Here is a 23697-nt window from a genome sequence, read left to right as displayed (position 1 = left end):
ACACCATCCGGAACAGAACCTGCATGCAAGTCATCTGTTGGACAGCCGGAGATGAATTGCAGCCTGCAATTTCTGGAGTTTGTCCAGAGGAAGGAGCACTCTGGCTAAGGCCGAGTTTAGAGACAGGCCCAGATAGTCCAGCTTTGTGGACCGAACCAGGGCAGACTTCCGAAAATTCAGAATCCAGCCGAACTCTGACAAGAGTTCGTATTGGGACCTCCAGGTTTTCCACTAGAGCAGAAGGAGACTCCCCTCACAGAATGAGATCTGCCAAGTATTCCTGTTGGTGTAGCGAAGCTAGCACTAGGGCTAACACTTTTGTGAAGACCGGAGGAGCAGAGGCGAGACCAAAGGGTAAAGCTACAAATTGATAATGCTCCTCTCCCACGGCAAAGCAGAGGAAGTGCTGGTGTCTGGCACATATTGGAATGTGAAGACAAGCATCCTTGATGTCAATAGAGGTGAGGAAATCCCCCTGATGCACAGATGCCACAACCGTGTGAATGGAATCCATTCTGAACTTCTGCAACTGCACAAAGCAGTTCAGCGCCTTGAGGTCCAGGATTGGACTCACTTTGCCTTCCTTCCTGGGAACTGTAAACAAGTTTAAATAAAAAAACCCTGAAAACGCTCCGAAGCCGAAACAATCACCCCTTGATGTAACAGGTGTTGTACTGCCCCAAACAGACTCTGTAAGCGGTCCAGGGACAGGCGCAAGTTGAAAGGAAAGAACCTTGCCGGGAGACAAGAGCAAAAACTCTATCTTGTAGCAAGACCGAATGACATTGTGGACTCACTTGTTTTGCACCAGGGAAGTCCATGGTTCCTGAAGCCAGCGAAGACATCCCCCCACCCCTGATATGGGTAAAGGCGCATCTTCATGCTGAAGGAGCCTTGTCCGTGGGTCTGTAGAAGCCTGCTCTTTGCTTGCCAGACCAGGTTTGTTTGGATCCTCGAGAGGAGGCCCTGAAAGGCTTTGAGCCCTTTTCAGTCGAACCTGAGGGATGAAAAAACTTCTTCTATGAGCCGTAAAGGAAGGCCCACGTCTACGACCAGGTTCCTTGCCCTTAGTAGCCTGTGGAAAAAAGGTACTCCCCCCCCCCCCCCGTGAGACCTTTTATGATGTCATCCACGGTAGGTTCAAACAGGCGATCTCCTTGAAAGGAAAGATCAGTCAAGGCTCTTTTAGAAGTCTGGTCTGCAGACCAGCATTTGAGCCAAAATACACGCCGAAGGACCACTGCCAAAACTGAGAGCCGAGCCATTAGGGGAGCTGCATCCAAAGAGGCATCACTGAAAAATTGCAGCCCCTGGACCAGCTGGTCGGCCAGCTCAGAAAAGGCAGGGGGGAGGGGCGTGGCTTGGATGTAGAGCGGAACGGACGTCTGCCCTGAGAGCTCCTGCCATCCTGACTCAATCTATGCCATCCTGAGGAATCCGTTGGCTGCACCTGCCCAGGTTTTACACCTGATTTCTGAGGAACGGACTCCTGCCCTCATATGCCGTCCAAGGGGAAGAAATCGGCAACTCCGTGCAAGCCTGCCACGCGCCAGGCCCTGCCTGCGACCTGTCCGGACGCCATCTTGAAGGAGCGGCTCCGGGCCTTGCTGGCGGAGATGGAGGATGTGCGGTTCTCCAGCCCTGAGCCGGCTGCTCCGGGCAAGGACGTGGGGGCCGATATGGCGGTGATCCTACAAGCCATAGAGCACAGCAAGACCTCCCTTCTGGTCCGCATTGACCATCTCGCGGGAGAGTGCAACCTGATCCACAACGACCTCGACAAGATCCGCGGTCGTCTCACGGAGGTGGAGGACAGGGTGTCCACGACGGAAGACTCAACGGCCCGCCATTCTGGCCTATTGGACACCCTGCAGCAGAAGGTAGACGCGCTGATGGCCAAGGCGGACGATGCGGAGAACCGCATGAGGCGCAACAACGTCCAAGTCCTTGGCCTGCCTGAAGGATCGGAAGGCGAGTCCCCGGCGGAGTTTGCGGAGGGCTTCTTCAAACAACTACTGGACTTTCGGGAGGTGTCGCCCACATATGTGGTGGAGCGGGCACACCGCGTCCCTACCGGCAAAAAGATTCCTGGTGCCCCTCCGAGACCCTTCCTGGTTTGTTTCCTTAACTACCGGGACCAGGATCGCGTTCTGGGTGAGGCCCGGAAGCCTCCCCGAACTGAGATTCGAGAATGCCTCCATTCAGCTCTATGCGGACTTCTCGGCTGATCTCCAGAGGAAGAGAAAGTCCATCACCGATGTCAGGCGCAGGCTGCGAGAAAAAGGGGTCCAGTACGGCATGTTGTATCCGAGTCGGCTTCGAGTCACCCATGGGGGCACAGTGCGGTTCTTCAACACCCCGGACGATGCGGATGCCTGGCTGCTAACCATTCGTTGAGAGGCGTGAGTACTGGCTCCTGTCTGCACTGCTGTCCTCCCCCCATCCTGCCTGGATCCGAGATGCTGCACCTCTGTTTCTCCCCTTGCTTCCCTGGATGCATACTCTGTGCTTGTTTTTCCTCAGTCTGGATCCCTGTTGTGTCCTCACCCTATTTTTGCCTGTCCCCACTTTTGTTTTTTTTTGGCTGGGACCTTGGTCTCCCCCTAACTCACTGCTCCTTATACGGATGGCATCGATTCTCCTCTGTTGGGGAGCTCTCGGGCTCTACTGCTTGGATGTCCACCACTGAAATTTTCTCCGGTACTTTGATTTGACTGCCCTTTTTATTTTCCCTTTCCCTCTTCCATTGCCACTGACTGTGCAGTGGGGTGCCACCCGTCTTCCCTGTTTTTTTTTCGCGGGTGGATCACCCCTCGCACCCCATGTTTGCGGCCTGAAGTGACTGTTTCCCTCTTGTGGCCGCAAGAGGTAGCACATGTTTTGGGATGAAGCCGTGCCAGGATGTTGCTGTTTTCCTGGTCGGCAGGGACTACTTTTTTTTTTGGGGACTGTTCTGTTTTTTTTTTCTCTTGGTGCCTTATGCCGAGGGGTTTTTCTTATTTTTTTTTCTCTCATGGCTGCTAGCTCACTGTATTACATTTTGTGCTCAGGTATTACTTCCATAAGGCAACTTTACCGAGTAATGTTTGTTCCCTGGTCTGGCCTGTGTATGGCTAGTGGGGAGGAGTGTGTGGTGTGGGGACCTCCCCTCCTGGAGCCGCTGCGCTGCTCCCTCCCTGGGATCCTGCACTTGTTTTGTCTTGGATGCCATGGCGGGGAGTATTAGGCTGCTTTCGTGGAATGTGTGGGGCTTAAATAATAAAATTAAACGTTCCTTGATGTTCAAATACCTTCAATCTCATAAGCCGCATATTCTGTTTCTCCAGGAGACACATCTCATTGGCAGCTCTGTGCTGGCTCTGCGCCGGCGCTGGGTGGGGCACTCCTTTCACGCTACATACTCCTCCTATGCAAGGGGGGTCTCCATCCTTATCAACAAATCGTTCCCGTGCCATATAGAGCAGGTCGTCACCGATCCGCAGGGACGGTATATTATTCTTGCACTGCGTTTTGAGGCCAAACTTTATGTGTTTGTTAACGTATATGTACCCCCGCCCTTCTCTGGTGCTGTGTTGTATCAGATTTATGAGCGCCTGGCTGCATTCTCCACTCCGGGGATCTTCCTAGCAGGTGATTTCAATGCCATCTTGGACGGGGCGCTCGACACATCCAACCCGAGCAGGCAGGAGTGCCCTGAGTTTGTTCACTGGGCCTCCGCTTTGCAGTTGACTGAAATCTGGAGGTGGAAAAATCCTCCCCTCCGCCACTTCACGCATGTGTCGGCGCCCCATAGGTCTGGATCGCGTATTGACCTCGCCTTCTGTCCCCCTTCGGCTCTCCAGCTTGTGACTTCTGCCGTGTACCTGCCTTCTGGTATATCGGATCATTCCCCATTGGAGCTCATGCTGGAGCTGGGGGGGACGGAGGGGGCATGAGTGTTGGAGGCTGGGTACTAAATGGTTGCGGGATTCTGGAGTGGAGGAGGCAGTGCAGGGCAAGATCTCTCAGTACTGGGAATGTAATGAGGATTCGTCCTCACCTCTGATTTGCTGGGATGCTTTTAAGGCCACTATTCGGGGAGACTACATTAGTGCTATCAAGGCGGCCAGGGTGGATGGTGCTGCGGAACTGCTGGCGTTGGAAGAAGGGGTGTCCTTGGCTGAATCTCATTTTGCCTTGGATCCGACTCCTGAGGCACACTCCTCCCTGGCCCAGGCCCAGAGGGCGTTACATTTACTTGTGTCCTCGGCCGCCTTGGCTGAGGTTGGCTCACTCAGGGCTAAAGTGTTTGAGAGTGGTGACAAGAATGGGAGGCTCCTGGCTAACCTGGTGGCGGATTCTAAATCTCAGACAGTTGTTCCCCTTATCGGAACAGAGGCGGGGGACATCACTGCAGACCCTGCTACCATTCTTGATGAGTTTCGGAGTTATTAAAACGTTTGTATTCTGTGCCCTCCCCTCCGTGGGACGTGGTGGACCTGGGGGCCCTCGGGGATCTCTCCTTGCCGCACTTGGACGAGGATGAGGCCGCTTCCTTGGAGGCGGACTTGACCTTGGAGGAGGTGGAGGCAGCTATCCGCTCTCTCCCCCCCGAGAAGACCCCGGGTCCGGATGGCCTGCCGGGGGACTGGTACAAAATGTACATAGCAGATCTGGCTCCCAGATTGTGCAGTCTTTATCGAGCAAGCCTGGAGGCTGGCGCGCTTCCAGACTTGTTGGCTCAGGCCCACATTGTGTTGATCTTGAAACCTGGCAAAGACCCTACCCTTTGCTCGGCCTATCGGCCGATTTCCCTTTTTAATTATGATTTGAAGATTCTGACAAAAATCCTTGCCACCAGGTTGATGAAGGTCCTCCCGTTCTTGGTTGACATTGACCAAACGGGTTTCATGCCGGGGAAATCTACTGATATCAATATCCGCCGGGTTTATACACATTTGCAGGTCCCTGCGGAGGAAAGGAGCCAACGAGTCTTAGTGTCATTGGATCTGGAGAAGGCCTTTGACTCTGTAGCTTGGCCCTACCTTAGTGAGGTGCTCCGCTCGTTTGGTTTTGGTCCTACCTTCCGCAAGTGGATTGACATTCTTTACAGTAAGCCTCAGGCACAGATCAAGCTGGGCGGTAGGGTGTCGCCTGTATTTGATATCCGGCGCGGCACCCGTCAGGGGTGTCCACTGTCACCGGCGTTATTTTCGCTGGCGGTGGAGCCCCTGGCGAGGACTGTTCGGGGTTCCAGGGAGATCGGGGGGATTCGGGTGGGGTCCCTGGAGGAAAAACTGGCATTGTACGCGGACGATATTCTGTTCCTCCGGGACCCGGGCCCCTCCCTCTGGGCTGTCCTGGCCCTGCTGTCGCGCTTTACGGAACTGTCGGAGTATTTGTCCGAGTAAACTGGGAGAAATCTCTCTTGCTCCCGGTGGACGCGGACTCCCGGGCACGGGCGGACCCCTCTTTGCCCTTGTGCTGGGCGGACAGGGCAAGCCAGGGGTCTGGCTTGCCCAGATTTTTTCATGTATTTTATTGCCGGTCTGCTGACCCATGCCCACAATTGGCTGGTTTCGGACGACACGAACTCTGCGGTGGTGCTTGAGGCGGCGCTGCTGGGGTCTTACGAGGCACTGCGCAACGCCCTATTCCGTGGCGCCCGGGCTCCATACCCCCTTACCAACTCTATGAAGGCGGTGAACAGGGCTTGGGTGCTGGTCTCTCCCTATACTAAATCTGACCCCCACGGGCTCTCTCCTAATACCCCCTTATGGCGTAATCCGGAGTTGCCTGAGTTCTTGTCCATTCCTGACCCGTCTCTGTGGGCATATAGGGGTAGAAGATGGCTCTCACATATTTGTCATGGGGATGGTTTGCTGAGCTTTGATAGGCTTAAGGCCAAATTTGATCTGCCTAACTCATACCTTTTCAGGTTCCTGCAGCTCCGCCACGCCTTTCGGACTCAGTTTGGGGGCTCTCCCCCTGATATGACTCCGGCGGATCTGGAGCTCCTCCTTCGGGACAAAGATCTTTGGAAACCGCTGTCCTCAATCTACAGATCCTTGCTGCCAGGTGTGCATGTGGGTCTGGAGAGACTGCAGGAATTCTGGGCGGCGGAGGTGCAGGACCTGGATTCTGAGGATTGGGAGGATATCTGGGACTACCCGTTTAAATATTTAGTCTCCTCGAGGGACCAGCTGGTCCAATTTAAAATTGTACATAGGTTCCACCTTACGCCCTCCAGATTACACAAAGTGTCTACTGACATCCCGGATGCCTGTTGGCGCTGCGGTGCTGATTCCCCGTCCTATACCCATATGATCTGGCACTGTCCGTCCTTGCAGGGGTTTTGGTCTGAGGTCCGGGGTTTCATTACCAAACTGACTACTATTCCTATCCCGGCTGAGATTGAAACTTGTATTTTGGGGCTTGTGAACGCGCTGGCCCACACTGTTGCTACACGTACCCTCCTGGGGCTTCTGCTCTTCTATGCCAGGAAACTGGTGGTGATGCGTTGGAGAGCCCCTGGGGTCCCGACGTTATCACAATGGAAGACGCTGGTGAACTCCATGATACCTCTGTATAAAGCGGTGTACAAGTTCAGGGGATGCTCCAAGAAATTCCACAAAGTGTGGGATCTGTGGTTGGATGCTGCAGATACCGCAGAAGATTCCTCGGCTCCGGCCGTTGATGTGTCTCGACCAGCTACTTAAGTTTACTTGTATATATGCATTGTGCTATGTGACTTTTTGATTTACAGTATGTAATGGACCATGATTGGGAACACCAATGCTTAGTAGAATCGGTACTTACCTGTGATGCTCTGGACTACCTTTGAGCTGCAGCCACTGTTGGGGGGTTAGTGGGGAGGGGTTTTTCTTCCCCCTTTTTCTTTTTATGTTTATTTTTTCGTTTTCGTTGTTTTGGTTTGTTGAGCCAGGGTATGCCCAAATGGCTCTGTTTTGTATGTTGTTATAAAACTCAATAAAATTAAAAAAAAAAAGAAAAAGAAAAGGCAGGGGGAGCTGTTCTCTCTCCAGGTCACGGCGTAAAAGCTTAGCCCACTCGATTAGAGTTTGTGACACTAGGGCAATGGCGAATACCAGCCTCTGTGCTGAACCAGCCAGAGTGTACATATTGTGGGCTACAGCCTCCGCCATTCCCTTCTCCTATCCCCTTAACCACTTTACCATTGAGCCTATTTTTGACACTTTTTGTTTACAAGTTTAAATCAGTATTTTTTGCTAGAAAACTACTTAAAACCCCCAAACATTATATATCTATTTTTTGAAAAGACTCTGGAGAATAAAATGGCAGCCATTGCAAAATTTTTTGTCACGCGGTATTTGCGCAGCGGTCTTTCAAACGCCATTTCTTTGGGAAGAATTACGAAAAATCACATTTCACTGTATTCAAAAAAACTAAACTAGAACACGAGAGACATATAGCGGAGGAGAGTAAAAAGAACCCCAAGAAGTTCTTTAAGTATATAAACAGTAAGAAAGCGAGGCCAGAACACATTGGCCCCATAAAAGATGATAAAAAAAAAATGGCCACAGAGGACAGAGAAAAGGCGGAAGTGTTAAATAATTTCTTTTCTTCAGTCTTCACAAAGGAATCGGGGGGCTACACGAACCCCGCTTGTAAGGCCGAACTAAATAATACACCTCAGGAAGTGCCGCCATGGCTAACAGAGGATAGACTTAGAGCTAAACTAGAGAAACTTAACATAAATAAATCCCCGGGACCGGATGGCTTGCACCCAAGGGTTCTTAATGAGCTCAGCCAGGTGATTGCCAGACCATTATTCTTGATCTTTAAGGATAGTTTACAGACAGGTATGGTGCCAGCTGATTGGAAAAAAGCCAACGTGGTACCAATATTTAAAAAGGGGCCGAGATATATCCCGGGTAACTATAGGCCGGTCAGCCTAACATCAGTAGTCTGCAAAATTTTGGAGGGGATGATAAGGGACCACATACAAGACTTTAGTAATGAAAACGGTATTATAAGTAGTAATCAGCATGGATTCATGAAAAATCGTTCATGCCAAACCAATCTATTAACCTTCTACGATGAAGTGAGCTGCCACTTAGATAAAGGTAAGCCTGTGGATGTGGTGTATCTGGACTTTGCAAAGGCCTTTGACACCGTTCCCCACAAACGCTTACTGTACAAACTAAGGAAGGTAGGTATGGATCATAAGGTGAGTACCTGGATAGAGAACTGGCTCCAGGGGAGAGTCCAGAGGGTGGTGATTAATGGGGAGTACTCTGATTGGGCGGGTGTGGAAAGTGGGGTCCCCCAGGGTTCTGTCCTGGGACCAATCCTGTTTAATTTATTCATAAATGATCTAGAGGAGGGGATATCTAGTACAATCTCAGTATTTGCAGATGATACCAAATTAGGCATGCCAATATCTTCTATGCAGGATGTGGAAATCTTGCAAGCAGACCTGAACAAAATAACGGGGTGGGCAACTACATGGCAGATGAGATTTAATGTAGAAAAATGTAAAGTAATGCACTTGGGGGCCAGAAACCAGAAAGCAAGCTACTCACTAGGGGGGGAACCTCTGGGTGAGTCTAGGATGGAAAGGGACCTGGGGGTACTGGTAGACAACAGGCTTGGAAGTGGCATGCAATGCCAAGCCGCTGCAAGCAAAGCCAACAGAATACTGGGATGTATAAAAAAGGGGATTCACTCCAGAAATAAAGAGATTATTCTTCCACTCTACAAAACTCTGGTCCGGCCACATCTGGAGTATGCTGTCCAGTTCTGGGCACCGGTCCTCAGGAAGGATGTGCTGGAACTGGAGAAAGTCCAGAGAAGGGCAACAAAAATAATTAGGGGAATGGAGGACATCAGCTATGAGGAAAGACTACAAGCACTGAACTTATTCTCTCTGGAGAAGAGACGATTGAGGGGGGATATGATCTCAATGTACAAATACTGTACTGGCGACCCTAGCATAAGGAACAAACTATTCAGAGAAAGGAGATACAATAAGACACGTGGCCACTCACTAAAACTTGAGGAAAGGCGGTTTAACCTTAAAGTGCGTAAGGGGTTCTTCACTGTAAGAGCGGTAAGGATGTGGAATTCTCTTCCGCAAGCAGTCGTATCAGCGGGGAGCATTGATAGTTTCAAAAAACTATTGGATGGACACCTTAAAGACCACAACATACAGGGGTATACAATGTACGGTTAAAAGCAAACACACACACACATCATAGGTTGAACTGGATGGACTTGTGTCTTTTTTCAGCCTCACTAACTATGTAACTATGTAAACAGTAAAGTTAGCCCATTTTTTTGTATATTGTGAAAGATGATGTCACGCCGAGTAAATTGAACAAAGTAAACATGTTACGGTTTAAAATTGTGCACACCCGCGGAATGGCGACAAACTACGGTCAATAAAAATCTCCATAGAGGACGCTTTAAAAAATTTTAACGGTTACCAGTTTAGAGTTAGAGTGTAGCTCTTTTTTTTTAATTATTGCTCACGCCCTGGTGATCGCGGCGATACCTCACATGTGTGGTTTAAACAGCGATTTAATTTGCGGTGCGACTTCCATATACGTTTTCTTTCGTGTGCGAGCTAACGGTGACGGGGGCGGCTAAATTTTTTTTCTCCTATTTATTTATTTCTTTTTTTTTAATTTTAACACAGGTTTTTAAAAAAAAAAAAATCTGATCACTTTTATTGCTGTCACAAGCAATGTAAACTTCCCTTGTGACCGCAATATACAGTGACAGGTACTCTTTATGGAGGGATCCAGGGTCTAAAAGACCCTAGACCCCTCCACTACACTTCCATGTATTCAAAACGCCGAAAACTGCATTTTTGAATACAGTCACTATTTGAATCTGATGCCTCCCGGACGTCATGGACGCCGCCTCCGGGTTACGTCATCGGAGACCCGTTTGAAGCCGCTTCTGGCTTTGATCGGGACTCCATCCAGCCGGCGGATGTGCCGGCTGGGTGCTCGGGTCTCCCGGGCAGAGCCGCGGAAGGGGGGGGGGGACGTCCATTCCCGCTCGCCGGGGTAACGATCGAGCGGCTCCCGAGACGCATCGGTCATTACTGACGGAAAGCCAACCGCAGGCTCTAAAAAATGGTACCGGGGTGATGCCTCTAGCTAGAGGCATCACGCCGGTAGAACCACGCAAAGTCAGCCGACTTAGGTCTACGTGGCTAGACGTTAAGTGGTTAATTACAATAAAACAACAAAACAAAGATGCCGGAGTTGTCAATGTCTCAGTTCTCTGCATTAAAGCTCCAGCCAAGCTGTCTAATATAGAATGAGTCTCTGTGGTTAAGGTCTGGGGTGTGGTGGTAGATCGTGGACAAAAGGATCCTGAGGAGCTGGCAAGGGGTTTCTGGTAAAGCTCAGAATTTCCACCGAAAAAAATAGGAGAGGGAGGTGGGAGAGCCCTTAGGGTGTAGAAGATTAACTCAAAAACAAAAATGCAGTGCTTCCACAATAAAAGGAAAAAAGGTCAAAATGGACTTACAACTGCTGAGGCTGTGTTTATCCAACTATGGGGGAACGCGTGCCCTTCCTAGTACACGGGTGGAAAAAAGCTGTCTCCCCGCAGGGTCAATGTGGTCGCTATGCCTTGGGCATTTCCATTCTGGTTGCTCTTTGGTTGTTCTCAGGTGGGGGAAAAAAGTAGTAGAAAGTGTCAACGCAAAAAAGGCCGGTAGGCAGTTCGAGCGGCAGAGGCGCCCGATGTGATTGTTCTTGTGGCAATGATGTCATCTATATGAATCATATGTAGCTAGTATATACACATAACACACAGTATCTCAGAAAAGTGAATACACCCCTCACATTTGTGTAAATATTTTATCATATCTTTTCAAGTGACAACACTGAAGAAATTACCCTTTGCTACAATTTAAAGTAGTAAGTGTACAGCTTGTATAACAGTGTAAATTTGCCGTCCCCCCCAAAATAACTTAACACACAGGCATTAATGTCTAAACCGCTGGCAACAAAAGCGAGTAGACCTCGCAGTTAAAATGTCCAAATTGGACACAAAGTGTCAATATTTTGTGTAGCCACCCTTATTTTCCAGCACTGCCTTAAACCTCTTGGACATAGAGTTCACCAGAGCTTCACAGGTTGCCACTGAAGCCCCCTTCCCCTCCTCCATGACAACATCACGGAACTGGTAGAGGTTAGAGACCTTGAGCTCCACCACCTTCTGTTTGAGCATGCCCCACAAATGCTCAATAGGGTTTAGATCTGGAGAAATGCTTGGCCAGTCTCCTTTACCCTCAGCTTCTTTAGCAAGGCAGTGGTCGTCTTGGAGGTGTGTTTGGAGTTATGTTGGAATACTGCCCTGCAGCCCAGTCTCCAAAAGGAGGGGATCAGGCTCTGCTTCAGTGTGTTACAGTACATGTTGGCATTCATGATTCTCTCAATGAACTGTAGCTTCCCAGTGACGGCAGCACTCATGCAGCCCCAAACCATGACACCCACCACCATGCCGTAGGCAAGACACATTTGTCTTTGTACTCCTCAACTGGTTCCCGCCACACACGCTTGACACCATCTGAACTAAATAAGTTTATCTTGGTCTCATCAGACCACAGGACATGATTCCAGTAATCCATGTCCTTAGTCTTCTTGTCTTCAGCAAACTGTTTGCAGGCTTTCTTGTGCATAGAAGAGACTTCCTTCTGAGATGACAGCCATGCAGACTAATTTGATGCAGTCTGCGGCATATGGTCTGAGCACTGACAGGCTGACCCCCCACCCCTTCAACCTTTGCAGTAATGCTGGCAGCACTCATACATCTATTTCCCAAAGAATCTCTGGATAGGACGCTGAGCACGTGCACTCAACTTCTTTGGTCGACCATGGTTGAGGCCTGTTCTGAGTGGAACCTGTCCTGTTAAACCACTGTATAGTCTTAGCCATCGTGCTGCAGCTCAGTTTCAGGGTCTTGGCAATCTTCTTAAAGCCTAGGCCATCTTTATGTAGAGCAACAATTCTGTTTTTGAGATCCTCAGAGAGTTCTTTGCCATGAGGTCCCATGTTGAACTTCCAGTGACCAATATGAGAGTGAGAGTGATAACACCAAATTTAACACACCTGCTCCCCATTCACACCTGAGACCTTGAAACACTAACGAGTCACATTACAACGGGGAGGGGAAATGGCTAATTGCGCCCAATTTGGACATTTTAACTTAGGGGTGTACTCAGTTTTGTTGCCAGCAGTTTAGACATTAAAGGCTGTGTGTAGAGTTTTTTTTGAGGGGACAGCAAATTTACACTGGTATACAAGCTGTACACTCACTACTTTACATTATAACAAAGTGTAATTTCTTCAGTGATGTCACATGAAAAGTTATAATAAAATATTTACAAAAATGTGAGGGGTGTACTCACTTTTGTGAGATACTGTATATACAGTGGGTACGGAAAGTATTCAGACCCCCTTAAATTTTTCACTCTTTGTTATATTGCAGCCATTTGCTAAAATCATTTAAGTTCATTCTTCTTCCTCATGAATGTACACATAGCACCCCATACTGACAGAAAAACACAGAATTGTTGACATTGTTGCAGATTTATTAAAAAAGAAAAACTGAAATATCACATGGTCCTAAGTATTCAGACCCTTTGCTGTGACACTCATATATTTAACTCAGGTGCTTTCCATTTCTTCTGATCATCCTTGAGATGGTTCTACACCTTCATTTGAGTCCAGCTGTGTTTGATTATACTGATTGGACTTGATTAGGAAAGCCATACACCTGTCTATATAAGACCTTCCAGATCACAATGCATGTCAGAGCAAATGAGAATCATGAGGTCAAAGGAACTGCCTGAAGAGCTCAGAGACAGAATTGTGGCAAGGCACACATCTGGCCAAAGTTACAAAAAGATTTCTGCTGCACTTAAGGTTCCTAAGAGCACAGTGGCCTCCATAATCCTCAAATGGAAGACGTTTGGGACGACCAGAACCCTTCCTAGAGCTGGCCGTCTGGCCAAACTGAGCTATAGGGGAAGAAGAGCCTTGGTGAGAGAGGTAAAGAAGAACCCAAAGATCACTGTGGCTGAGCTCCAGAGATGCAGTCAGGAGATGGGAGAAAGTTGTAGAAAGTCAACCATCACTGCAGCCCTCCACCAGTCGGGGCTTTATGGCAGAGTGGCCCGACGGAAGCCTCTCCTCAGTGTATGACACATGAAAGCCCGCATGGAGTTTGCTAAAAAACACCTGAAGGACTCCAAGATGGTGAGAAATAAGATTCTCTGGTCTGATGAGACCAAAATAGAACTTTTTGGCCTTAATTCTAAGCGGTATGTGTGGAGAAAACCAGGCACTGCTCATCACCTGTCCAATACAGTCCCAACAGTGAAGCATGGTGGTGGCAGCATCATGCTGTGGGGGTGTTTTTCAGCTTCAGGGACAGGATGACTGGTTGCAATCGAGGGAAAGATGAATGCGGCCAAGTACAGGGATATCCTGGACAAAAACCTTCTCCAGAGTGCTCTGGACCTCAGACTGGGCCGAAGGTTTACCTTCCAACAAGACAATGACCCTAAGCACACAGCTAAAATAACGAAGGAGTGGCTTCACAACAACTCCGTGACTGTTCTTGAATGGCCCAGCCAGAGCCCTGACTTAAAGCGGAGTTCCACCTTCGTTATACATTTTTTTATAAAAATACCCCCGGGACAGTCAGGGTTAGTACATTCCACAATGGCTAGCCTCTGATCTGTCCCGGGTTGCACTTACCTTTCAGGAGAAATACTTACCTTGAAATTGTCTTGTCCAGCGCTGCCATCTCAGGTGTGGGCAGCTTGAAGCCAGCGCGATCCTCTTCCGCGTCCTCTTCGGTCCTCTTCCTTCTTCTTTGGTCCCACGATGCACTGCACCGGCCCCGACGTCATTTCCGGGTCTCGCGCGTCATCCCTCCACAGCTTCTGGGCATGCCCAGAAGCTGTTTAGAAGGGAATGACGCGCGAGCCCCCGGAACTGACGTCGGGGCCAGTGCAGGCGCAATGATTCCTGGGAGCGATGACGTTCAGCTCCCAGGAATCATTGCAAAAGCCAGGAAGTGACGAATCGTCGTGGCCGCCGAGGGGAGGAAGAAGGAAGTAAGGTGAGTATATTTTCTCTAAAAGGTAAGTGAAAAAAAAAAAAATTGCGATTATCCATTTGTTTTTCAGGTGACCGGGAGCGAGAAGATGGAGGTAAGTATAAATTTCGGGTGGAACTCCACTTTAAACCCAATTGAGCATCTCTGGAGAGACCTAAAAATGGCTGTCCACCAACGTTTACCATCCAACCTGACAGAACTGGAGAGGCTCTGCAAGGAGGAATGGCAGAGGATCCCCAAATCCAGGTGTGAAAGACTTGTTGCATCTTTCCCAAAAAGACTCCTGGCTGTATTAGATCAAAAGGGGGCTTCTACTAAATACTGAGCAAAGGGTCTGAATACTTAGGACCATGTGATATTTCAGTTTTTCTTTTTTAATAAATCTGCAACAATGTCAACAATTCTGTGTTTTTCTGTCAGTATGGGGTGCTATGTGTACATTCATGAGGAAGAAGAATGAACTTAAATGATTTTAGCAAATGGCTGCAATATAACAAAGAGTGAAAAATTTAAGGGGGTCTGAATACTTTCCGTACCCACTGTATATATATATATTTAAAAGTTTTCAAAACCATTATAAATGCCTATTGATCTGCTTACGAAAAAACTGCATTAAACTGATTTCCCTTCTGCCTATTTTTAGTAGCAGCATACCTTTGTGCTGTCTTTGTGTCCAAATAAGCCTAGCAATGTTCTATCAATTCAGAAGCCAGGAGAATCGGTTCTGTAGTTTTTATATAAGAATCCTTTTTCTTTTTGTTTAATAGTGTTTCAGTTGAATGCACTTCTATTGTGTCAGATAATTCCCTACATATTGCAGCAGACTTGTTTAAGGCCTGAAAACCTATTTCACAACAGAGAGTAGCAGGAGGCATGAGAGAAGGAATGGCAGAGACTAAACAGGCAGGTGTTTCCCTAAAAGCTTCAGCATGGCTAGCTCTAACACTACAGGAAATTGATCTCCAGAGGCAGCAAATTATTAGTATCTCTAATGCATTTTCAAATTCCTACTGTGCAAAATCAGATTGTAAAAACAGGCATCTACTAACAAGTGCCTTGTCTAGGCTCCTGTACAATTTTATTTCAGATGAATCTAAAGGCTTGTACACACTATAAAAAAATTGGGCAAGAAGTTTCGTTCAAATAACTTTTGTACGATTTTCATATAGTGTGTACACAAGTTTCAACAGCCAATTCCGACTTTTCGTACGGAAATTCCCAAAGGGACAAACTCCAAAATTTTTCTCGTATGGGAAAAGAAAAAATTATTTTCTTTTAATACGTACCGTTTTCGCATGATTTGTGTACAAGAAAAATCAGAATAGAAAGACTGCGCATGATCAGAAACAATAAAAAAAAAAAGCCTTTATCGTACGAGAATTTTTTTATATGATAGATAGGGGATATGATAGAAACTTTTAAATACATAAAGGGAATCAACTCGGTAAAGGAGGAGAGCATATTTAAAAGGAGAAAAACTACCACAAGAGGACACAGTTTTAAATTAGAGGGGCAAAGGTTTAAAAGTAATATGATGAAGTATTACTTTACTGAGAGAGTAGTGGATGCATGGAATAACCTTCCTGCAGAAGTGGTAGCTGCAAATACAGTGAAGGAGTTTAAGCATGCATGGGATAGGCATAAGGCTATCCTTCATATAAGATAGGGCCAGGGACTATTCATAGGATTCAGATATATTGGGCAGACTAGATGGGCCAAATGGTTCTTATCTGCCGACACATTCTATGTTTCTATGTTTACTAATTTCCATTCACCGGTTTCGATTTGCTGTAAAACAACGAAGAAAATCGGACGATCATTCGCCCCATTGTGTGTACCTCACACAAAGTGGGAAACACTTCAGACAAACTGAGCTGCACTTGAGCACCATGAGCAGACCTCACTAGCAGATCCTGCTCTCTGGTAGGCAGAGAGCAATATAAATTTACCTGGCAATCTTTCTGGTAAGCAGAAAAGATCCAAAAAACATATTCTCTCTTCTAGCACCTACCTAGGAGGGTGCTACATCTACATCCGATCAAAGTACCAAATTTATAAAGCTTGTCAGAGCTGCAAGAAAGAAGGCGTGGAGAGCTGAAGTCACACTCTGCAGAGCTCAGTGAGGAGAGCTCCGACAGCTGATTGGCAGAAAGGGATACGCTTTCCCACACTACAGAGGACCAGAGCTGAGGCCGTCAATCACCTGAAGGTCCCTCCCCTGTCACCTTTTTTCTCTTGGTGTCAGGAAAACTTGTCAGAAGTGAGTCATAGTAGAGGAACAAAGCAGCAGACAGAAATTATACTTAGAGGGAGATTTACTAAAATTGGTGCACACAGAATCTGGTGCAACTGTGCATAGAAATCAGCTTCTAGGTTTTTTTATCAAAAGCTTAACTTAACAAGATGAAGTTAGAAGCTTATTGGATACTATGCACAGCTGTACAAGATTCTGGGTGCACCAGTTTTAGTAAATCTCCTCATTAGCGCTCTTAATTGAGATAAGCGCACACTATGAAGGGATATGCTTTGTTCTTATTCGATGTCTGAGGTTTACAACCACTTTAATAGCCAAGTAGATCATGTAGTAAAAGTTATTAGTGTAAGCATCTTATTTGTTATTTTGTTATACTTATCGTGTGCACTTCATAACTTCACTTTGCAAAAAAGAATAACTATAGATATATAGAATAACACATTTTTTATTCTAATATTATTTGATATTTTTAAATATTTCAATAAGAATCTTGGAGTGCATGTTGTTTTATGTAGACTAATAAAAAGTATAATAACATATTTTTAGTAAAGATCTGTTTTGATAAACATTTACCCAACTAAAATGGAAGGTACAAACTGATATTGCCACTTTTTAATTCTATAGGCTGTGCATTTTCAGATAAACAATTGTATAGAAGTTAGGGGCAGGTCTTTTGCATAGAGTCAACTCAGAGTCAACCTTGAAGCCAGCAAAAAATAAAACAAATTAGTAGTGCATTGAAACTTAGAAGGTGCCCTTTGAGGTTACAACAAATGCCTAAATTACTTACATTGACAGGGCCTGTAGCTTATGCATGTATTTGCAAATGTGTGCAGACTAAACCCCTGTTCTTAATGCATATGGTTAAACAGGTCAATTTGGTTGGTCGCTGGCTGGCTGGTGTGTTTGAGCTTGGAAATCTCTTTGTATTTGTTTGACATACGTCACCCTTCTAGTGCTCCTTGCTGCATAGACCAGTTATAGGTGGTGGCAGTAGCCATTTGTTTGTAACTTGATTATATTGTTTAGGCAACGCACTAACTTTGCTGCCATAGTGCTATGTGCCGGGTGTTCAGTGTGCCCCTGTACCTTTAAGTGTTGGGCTCCTTCCAGGTCCACCTGGCCTCTGCCTATCCATTAAAATGCATGTGCTCTCATCGTGGAGACTTACAGAAGTTCAAGCTAGGGACTGCAGAAAACAAGGTGCCTTGACAGGCCTGTAGCTTACACATGTATTTGCAATTGTGTGCAGACTAAACCCCTGTTCTTAATGCATATTGTTAGACAGGTCAATTTGGTTGGTCGCTGGTTGGCTGGTAAGTTTGAACTTGGAAATCTCTTTGAATCTGTCTAAATTACTAACATTCCTGATTTGTGAGTGTTTTAGGTCATACATTTCCATTATTCAGTAGACGATATCTTACCTCCCTCTCTCAACAGCCAAAGCATCAATTTCATCGAAAAAAAGAACGGATGGTGAGACAGCTCTTGCTTTTCTGAATATCTATGAAAAAAACACAAAGCATTGCATTAGAAATTGAGCTAGGAACAATTCCAGGCAATAGCTAAAATTATTCACTGAGCTACCCTTGCTATCCTGTAAACAAAGCAACTGAGCTAAAGACAGAACGTTCATTCAATTTACCAAGTTATGGTGCCATTCATCTGAATATTTACAGACATACAGTGCCTTGCAAAAGTATTCACCCCCTTTGGCATTTTTCGTGTTTTGTTGCCTCACAACCTGGAATTAAAATGGATTGTTTGAGGATTTGCATCATTTAATTTACAGAAGGCGCTCACAACTTTGAAGATGTTTTTTTTTTTTTTTTTTTTTTTTTATTGTGAAGCAAACAACAAATAGGACCAAATAACAGAAAAGGTCAATGTGCATAACTATTAACCCCCCTAAAGTCAATACTTTGTAGAGCCACCTTTTGCGGCAATCACAGCTCTAAGTCGCTTTGGATGAGTTTTTATGAGCTTGCCACATCTTACCACTGGGATTTTTGCCCATTCCTCTTTGCAAAACTGCTCCAGCTCCTTTAAGTTGGATGGTTTGCGCTTGTGAACAGCAAAAGTATGACAACTCTGGGCTTTGACTAGGCCATTCCAACACATTTACATGTTTCCCCTTAAAGTGTTGCTTTAGCAGTGTGTTTGGGGCCATTGTCCTGCTAAAAGGTGAACCTCCATCCTAGCCTTTAAATCATGCACAGAGTGGTACAGGTTTTGCTCAAGAATATCCCTGTATTTAGCACCATCCATCTTTCCCTCAACTCCAGTTTTCCAGTCCTGGCTGCTAAAAAAACATCCCCACAGCATGATGCTGCCACCACCATGTTTCACTGTGTGGATGGTGTTCTTTGGGTGATGTGATGTGTTGGGTTTGCGCCAGACATATAGTTTTCTTTGATGGCTGAAAAGTAAAATTTTAGTCTCATCAGACCTGAGCACCTTCCTTCGTACATTTTGGGAGTCTCCCACATGCCTTTTCGACGTGCCATTTTGTTTTTTGCTGAAAGTAATGGCTATCTTCTGGCCACTCTGCCATAAAGCCCAACTCTATGGAGCGTACATCTTATTGTCATCCTAACTACAAATACTCCAGTCTCTGCTGTGGAACTCTGCAGCTCCTCCAGGGTTACCTTAGGTCTCTGTGTTGCCTCTCTGATTAATGCCCTCCTTGCCCAGTCCGTGAGTTTTGGTGGACGGTCGTCTCTTGGCAGGTTTGCTGTTGTGCCATGTTCTTTCCATTTGGTTATAATAGATTTGATGGTGCTCCTGGGCATCATCAAATATTTGGATATTTTTTTCATAACCTAACCCTGACATACTTCTCAACAAAATCGTCCCTTACTTGTTTGGAGAGTTCTATGGTCTTGATGGCAGTGTTTGGTTAGTGGTTCCTCTTGCTTAGGTGTTGCAGCCTATGGGGCCCTTCAAAAAAGGTGTGTATATGTAATGACAGATCATGTGACACTTAGATTGCACACAGGTGGACATTATTTCACTCATTATGTGACTTCTGAAGGTAATTGATTTTAATTGGTTTATGGGATTCATAACAAAGGGGGTGAATACATACGCACATGCCAATTTTCTGTTTTCTATTTCTAAAAAATAGTTTTATGTATATATTTTCCTCATTTCACTTCACCAACTTAGACTATTGTGTTCTGATCCATCACATACAATTCAGATTAACAAAACATTGAACTTAAAGCTGTAATGTAACAAAATAGGTAAAAAGTCAAGGGGGGTGAATACTTTTTCAAGGCACTGTACATTGCAGAGCATCTCAATGCGTTAATGTGTGTTGTGACGTGGGCCATGCACCATTTTCTGGCAGAGCACTACGATGCATGCCAGTGTGTTGTTGGCCAGGGCAGTGTGCAGCAACACACATCCAGTGGCAAGGTACATTAGGGTTGAATGGCACCGAATTGCACAGATGCATTTAATGTGCGTTGCTGTGCAGTAACATGAGCAGTGCGACTTATGGTTGTTGGTGTAAACAAGCTCAGTCAGTAACTTCACACAAGGAATATACTTCCCAAGGGTTCTCTCTGCTAGTTTTTTTATCCAGGGCAGGTTTAAAACTAATCAGACTTGTGGCATGAGAAATTATTATTATTTTACATCAGTCTTTTAGTGTGATCTGAGCTGTTGAGCGAAGTACTAGAACATCTACAATGTTCCGGCTATAAAATTTGGGGATGAATTGCTTTACAGTGTCTGCAACATTAGTAGTCATTTACTTGTTAAATATGTTACTTAACTGAACATCCAAAGTCTGGCCACAGGTTACCTTCAAAGAAATGTATGCACCAACGTGGTTAAAACTTTAGATTTTTGTACTTTTATCCTATTTTACATTTTTTCTTGCCCCACTTATGTTAAGAAAAAACTGCCTCAAATAATGAGACCAAACTTCAGTACAAATTGCAAATGAATATATAAAGCAGAGCTAAAAAATTGAACTCAATGTTGTGAAAACACAGAAATGAATCAATAAAATGACATCAAACTTATTAGGTGAAAAACGTGTAAAAAGAAATCACACCAAATATATAAATAGGGTCCATAAGGGCCCATACACATGGGCTGAAAAGAAAAAATAGGTTTGTTTATATATGTATAGAAGTCCAAAGGGAACAAATTGTTCACAATCCACTTTCTCCACCAGTGTCCCCACAATCCCAATTCTTAGTGCTTCCACCACCAGGTGACACCAAGTATTAAAGCCTCTTACCAGATCCTGTGGACCATCATATAGTATAGTCAAATGCGCGTGTTACATCTCCTTATAAAGGGGAACTCCAAAGCGCCAAACGTGATTGGGTTGGTTCATCAGCAAGATGAAAAAAATGGATTTTTGTAAAATCTTACCGTAAAATCCTTTTCTCTTAGCTCATTGACAGACGTAGTCCTCGGTGATTCAACACCCTCGGGTTATGCTGCCCTCTACAGGAGTAGGACTAGACAGGAAAGAAAACGTTCTGGACACACCCTAGGGGCAGTCCCAGAGGGTATATCCTCTCACTTCCTGCTCTAGCAAATCAGTTATGTCACAAAGCAGTGTTTAGAGAATTTAACCCAACCCAACTCAAAAACAGAGGGGCGGGTACTACGTCTGTCAATGAGCTAAGAGAAAAGGATTTTACGGTAAGATTTTACAAAAATCCATTTTTCTCTATCGCTCATTGACAGACGTAGTCCTCGGTGATTCAACACCCTCGGGACGTCCCAAAGCAGTACCACAAATGAGGGGTGGGAAAATGGAAATCAAATCCAATCTAGAAGGCCCAACCGGTGCCAACTAGAAGTTTACAATGCTCATCCTCAATGATGAGACTCAACAGAAATTTTTCAACAGAAAAAAACCCCCGAGGTAGACCACCGGTCTCCTCAAATTGCGGCCTGCAAAACCTTGCGGCCAAATGAGGCATCCGCCGATGCCATCACATCAATCTTATAAAATTTTGTAAAGGTATGTACCGACGACCAGGTGGCCGCCTTACATACCTGGACCACTGACGCCTGAGGGCGATAGGCCCAGGAAGTACTGAGCGCTCGAGTGAAGTGCGCCCTAACAGGGAACGGAGGATTCCGACCCTTAATAGAATAAGCCTGTACCACCGTCTGACTGATCCATGTAGATATGGTCGCGGCAGACACAGGCAACCCCCTTCAAGGGCTATCCGTGATCACAAAAAGTGAGTCCGTCTTAAGAAAACAAGTTCGTAGTAGTCAAAAGTGTATCCTTCTGAACCCCATCCAAGGAGTGTAATGCAAACTCCCAAGGATGGCTAGTCTTAGGACACGGGGAAGGTAACACAATACTTTTATTCAGATGAAAAACTCTGAAAACCACTTTAGGAAGGAAGGATGGATTCGGAAGAAGAACCACCTTATCCCTATGAACCTCCAGATATGGGGGAACGACAAGATAATGCGGCCAGTTCTGACACCCTGCGTGCAGAAGTAATGGCCACAAAGAAGGCCACCTTCTGGGATAATGTAAGCAAGGGAATCTCCCTAATATCTTCAAAGAGAAGTTTCTGAAGAACCGACCACACTAAATTAAGATCCCAGGCGGTAAGGGTGCGCGCACTGGCGGAGCCAGATGTCGCACCCCCTGGATGAAATTCCGCACCAAGGAATGATTAGCCAAAGGTTTCTTGAAAGAAGATTGCTAACGCCGAAAACCTGACCCTTGATCGTGCTCACGGATAGTTTCTGCTCAACCCCTTGTTGCAGACAGACCAAAATTCGGGTCACCGAATAGGTATGTGGGGGAAATCCAATAGATTCACACCATGCAATATAAGACTTCCATGTGCTGGAAGTCGCTTTCCTTGCTTTAACTGGAGGTAGGAATAACTGAAGCTGACACTCCCTTGTCTTTCAGTACCTGGGTCTCAATGGCCAGGCCATTAAGCCAGCGACTGTAAAGCAAGATGGAAGATCGGTCCCTGAGACCGAAAATCCTCCCTGAGAGGAAGTCTCCAAGGAGCGTCCGCGACTAGCCTCACCAAGTCGGCGTACCAGGCTCGACGAGGTCAGTCCGGAATTTCCAGAATAACTGGAATTCCCTCCACCTCTATCCTGCGAAGAAGTTCCCGCAGCATGGAAGGCATGCCGTAGCTGATACTGCCCCCACGGGGCGATCAGCGTTTCTGCTGCGTCCGCTAGAGGATCGCGGCGCGAGCTACAAACCTCCGCACCTTCCTGTTAAGCCAAGGTGCCAACAGATCCACATCCGGGATGTCCCAATGAAGGGACAGCTAGTGAAAAACCTCTGGATGAAGAGGCCATATGCGATTGGATCCGAATCGGGCTGCTCTAGAGCTGCTCGATCCAGTAAATCAGACAAAATCTGATCGCTCTCAGTTCCGATACCCTTATTGGTAATCTGGATACTATCGGAAGAAATGACTTCCCCTGGTTGAGCATCGGAGACTTCCTGGTCCGCTCGCTCAACCGGATCCGATTGTCCAGGGAATCGGAATTCTGATTCCATTAAAAAAGAATCTCCTTCAGGAGAATTCGGGTATGAGACTGGGTATACGGTACTGCCTCTAAGAAGGCCACCATCAGTCCCAGCCAATTGACGGACAGCAACATCCGAATCGTTGACTGAACCTTCTGGAGTTTCTCCGCAAGGAGAAACTCTCTTGCCCAGGATGTATCCAACCTTAGGCCCAGATAGTTCAGTCTCCTGGTGGGAACCAGGGATGATCTTTGGGAAAGCGAAAAAACGCTGATGTCCTGCGATGATGGGGATATAAAGATAGGCCTCCTAAATGTCTATGGACGCCAGGAAATCCCCCTGATGCAGGGAGGCCACCACTGTACGGATGGACTCTATTTCTTCCCAAGTCCAGATTTGGACGCACCTTGCCCTCTTTCCTGGGCATTGTGAATAGGTTCGAATAGAACCCCTGAAACCGTTCAATGTTAGAAGGGAAGAATCGCACCGGTGGAAGTGATCGAAACTCGATCCTGTGTCCTCCAGAAACCGGTGAAGACATCCCCCCCACCCCAGAGATGGGTAGGGGCGCATCAGGCTGTATCTTCAGGCTTGGCTGAGCCGGACTTTTTGTTTAGCCGACCAGCGCCCTTTGAAACCCCTCTAAAGGGGCTTTGGAGGGTTTCGCCTTATCGCCCGCCCTCGCGGAACGAACAACTCTTTATGAGCAGAAAAGGAAGGTCCTCGTTAGTTATGAGGTCCTTTTATCCTAACAGTCTGTGGCAAGACAGTAGGTGGTACCGTCTATCCTATAAAGAGGAATTCCTCAAACGGATAGCACCTAGCCATGCGTTTG

At 46.4% G+C, this 23697-nt stretch overlaps 1 protein-coding gene across 1 annotated transcript in view; it reads right to left on the bottom strand.

The window, feature by feature from the left end:
• Nucleotides 1-23697, bottom strand: part of AFG2A (AFG2 AAA ATPase homolog A) — a 707754-nt gene that overhangs the window by 452901 nt on the left and 231156 nt on the right. The window contains exon 13 of the mRNA XM_082261533.1: nucleotides 17791-17870. Coding sequence (XP_082117659.1) covers nucleotides 17791-17870 — 80 coding nt within the window. The remainder of the gene's footprint in view (nucleotides 1-17790; nucleotides 17871-23697) is intronic.

The sequence above is a fragment of the Pelophylax lessonae genome (assembly GCF_965119305.1).
Source record: "Pelophylax lessonae genome assembly, chromosome: 1".
Lineage (NCBI taxonomy): Eukaryota > Metazoa > Chordata > Amphibia > Anura > Ranidae > Pelophylax > Pelophylax lessonae.
This window is presented reverse-complemented; position numbering and strand designations above follow the sequence as displayed.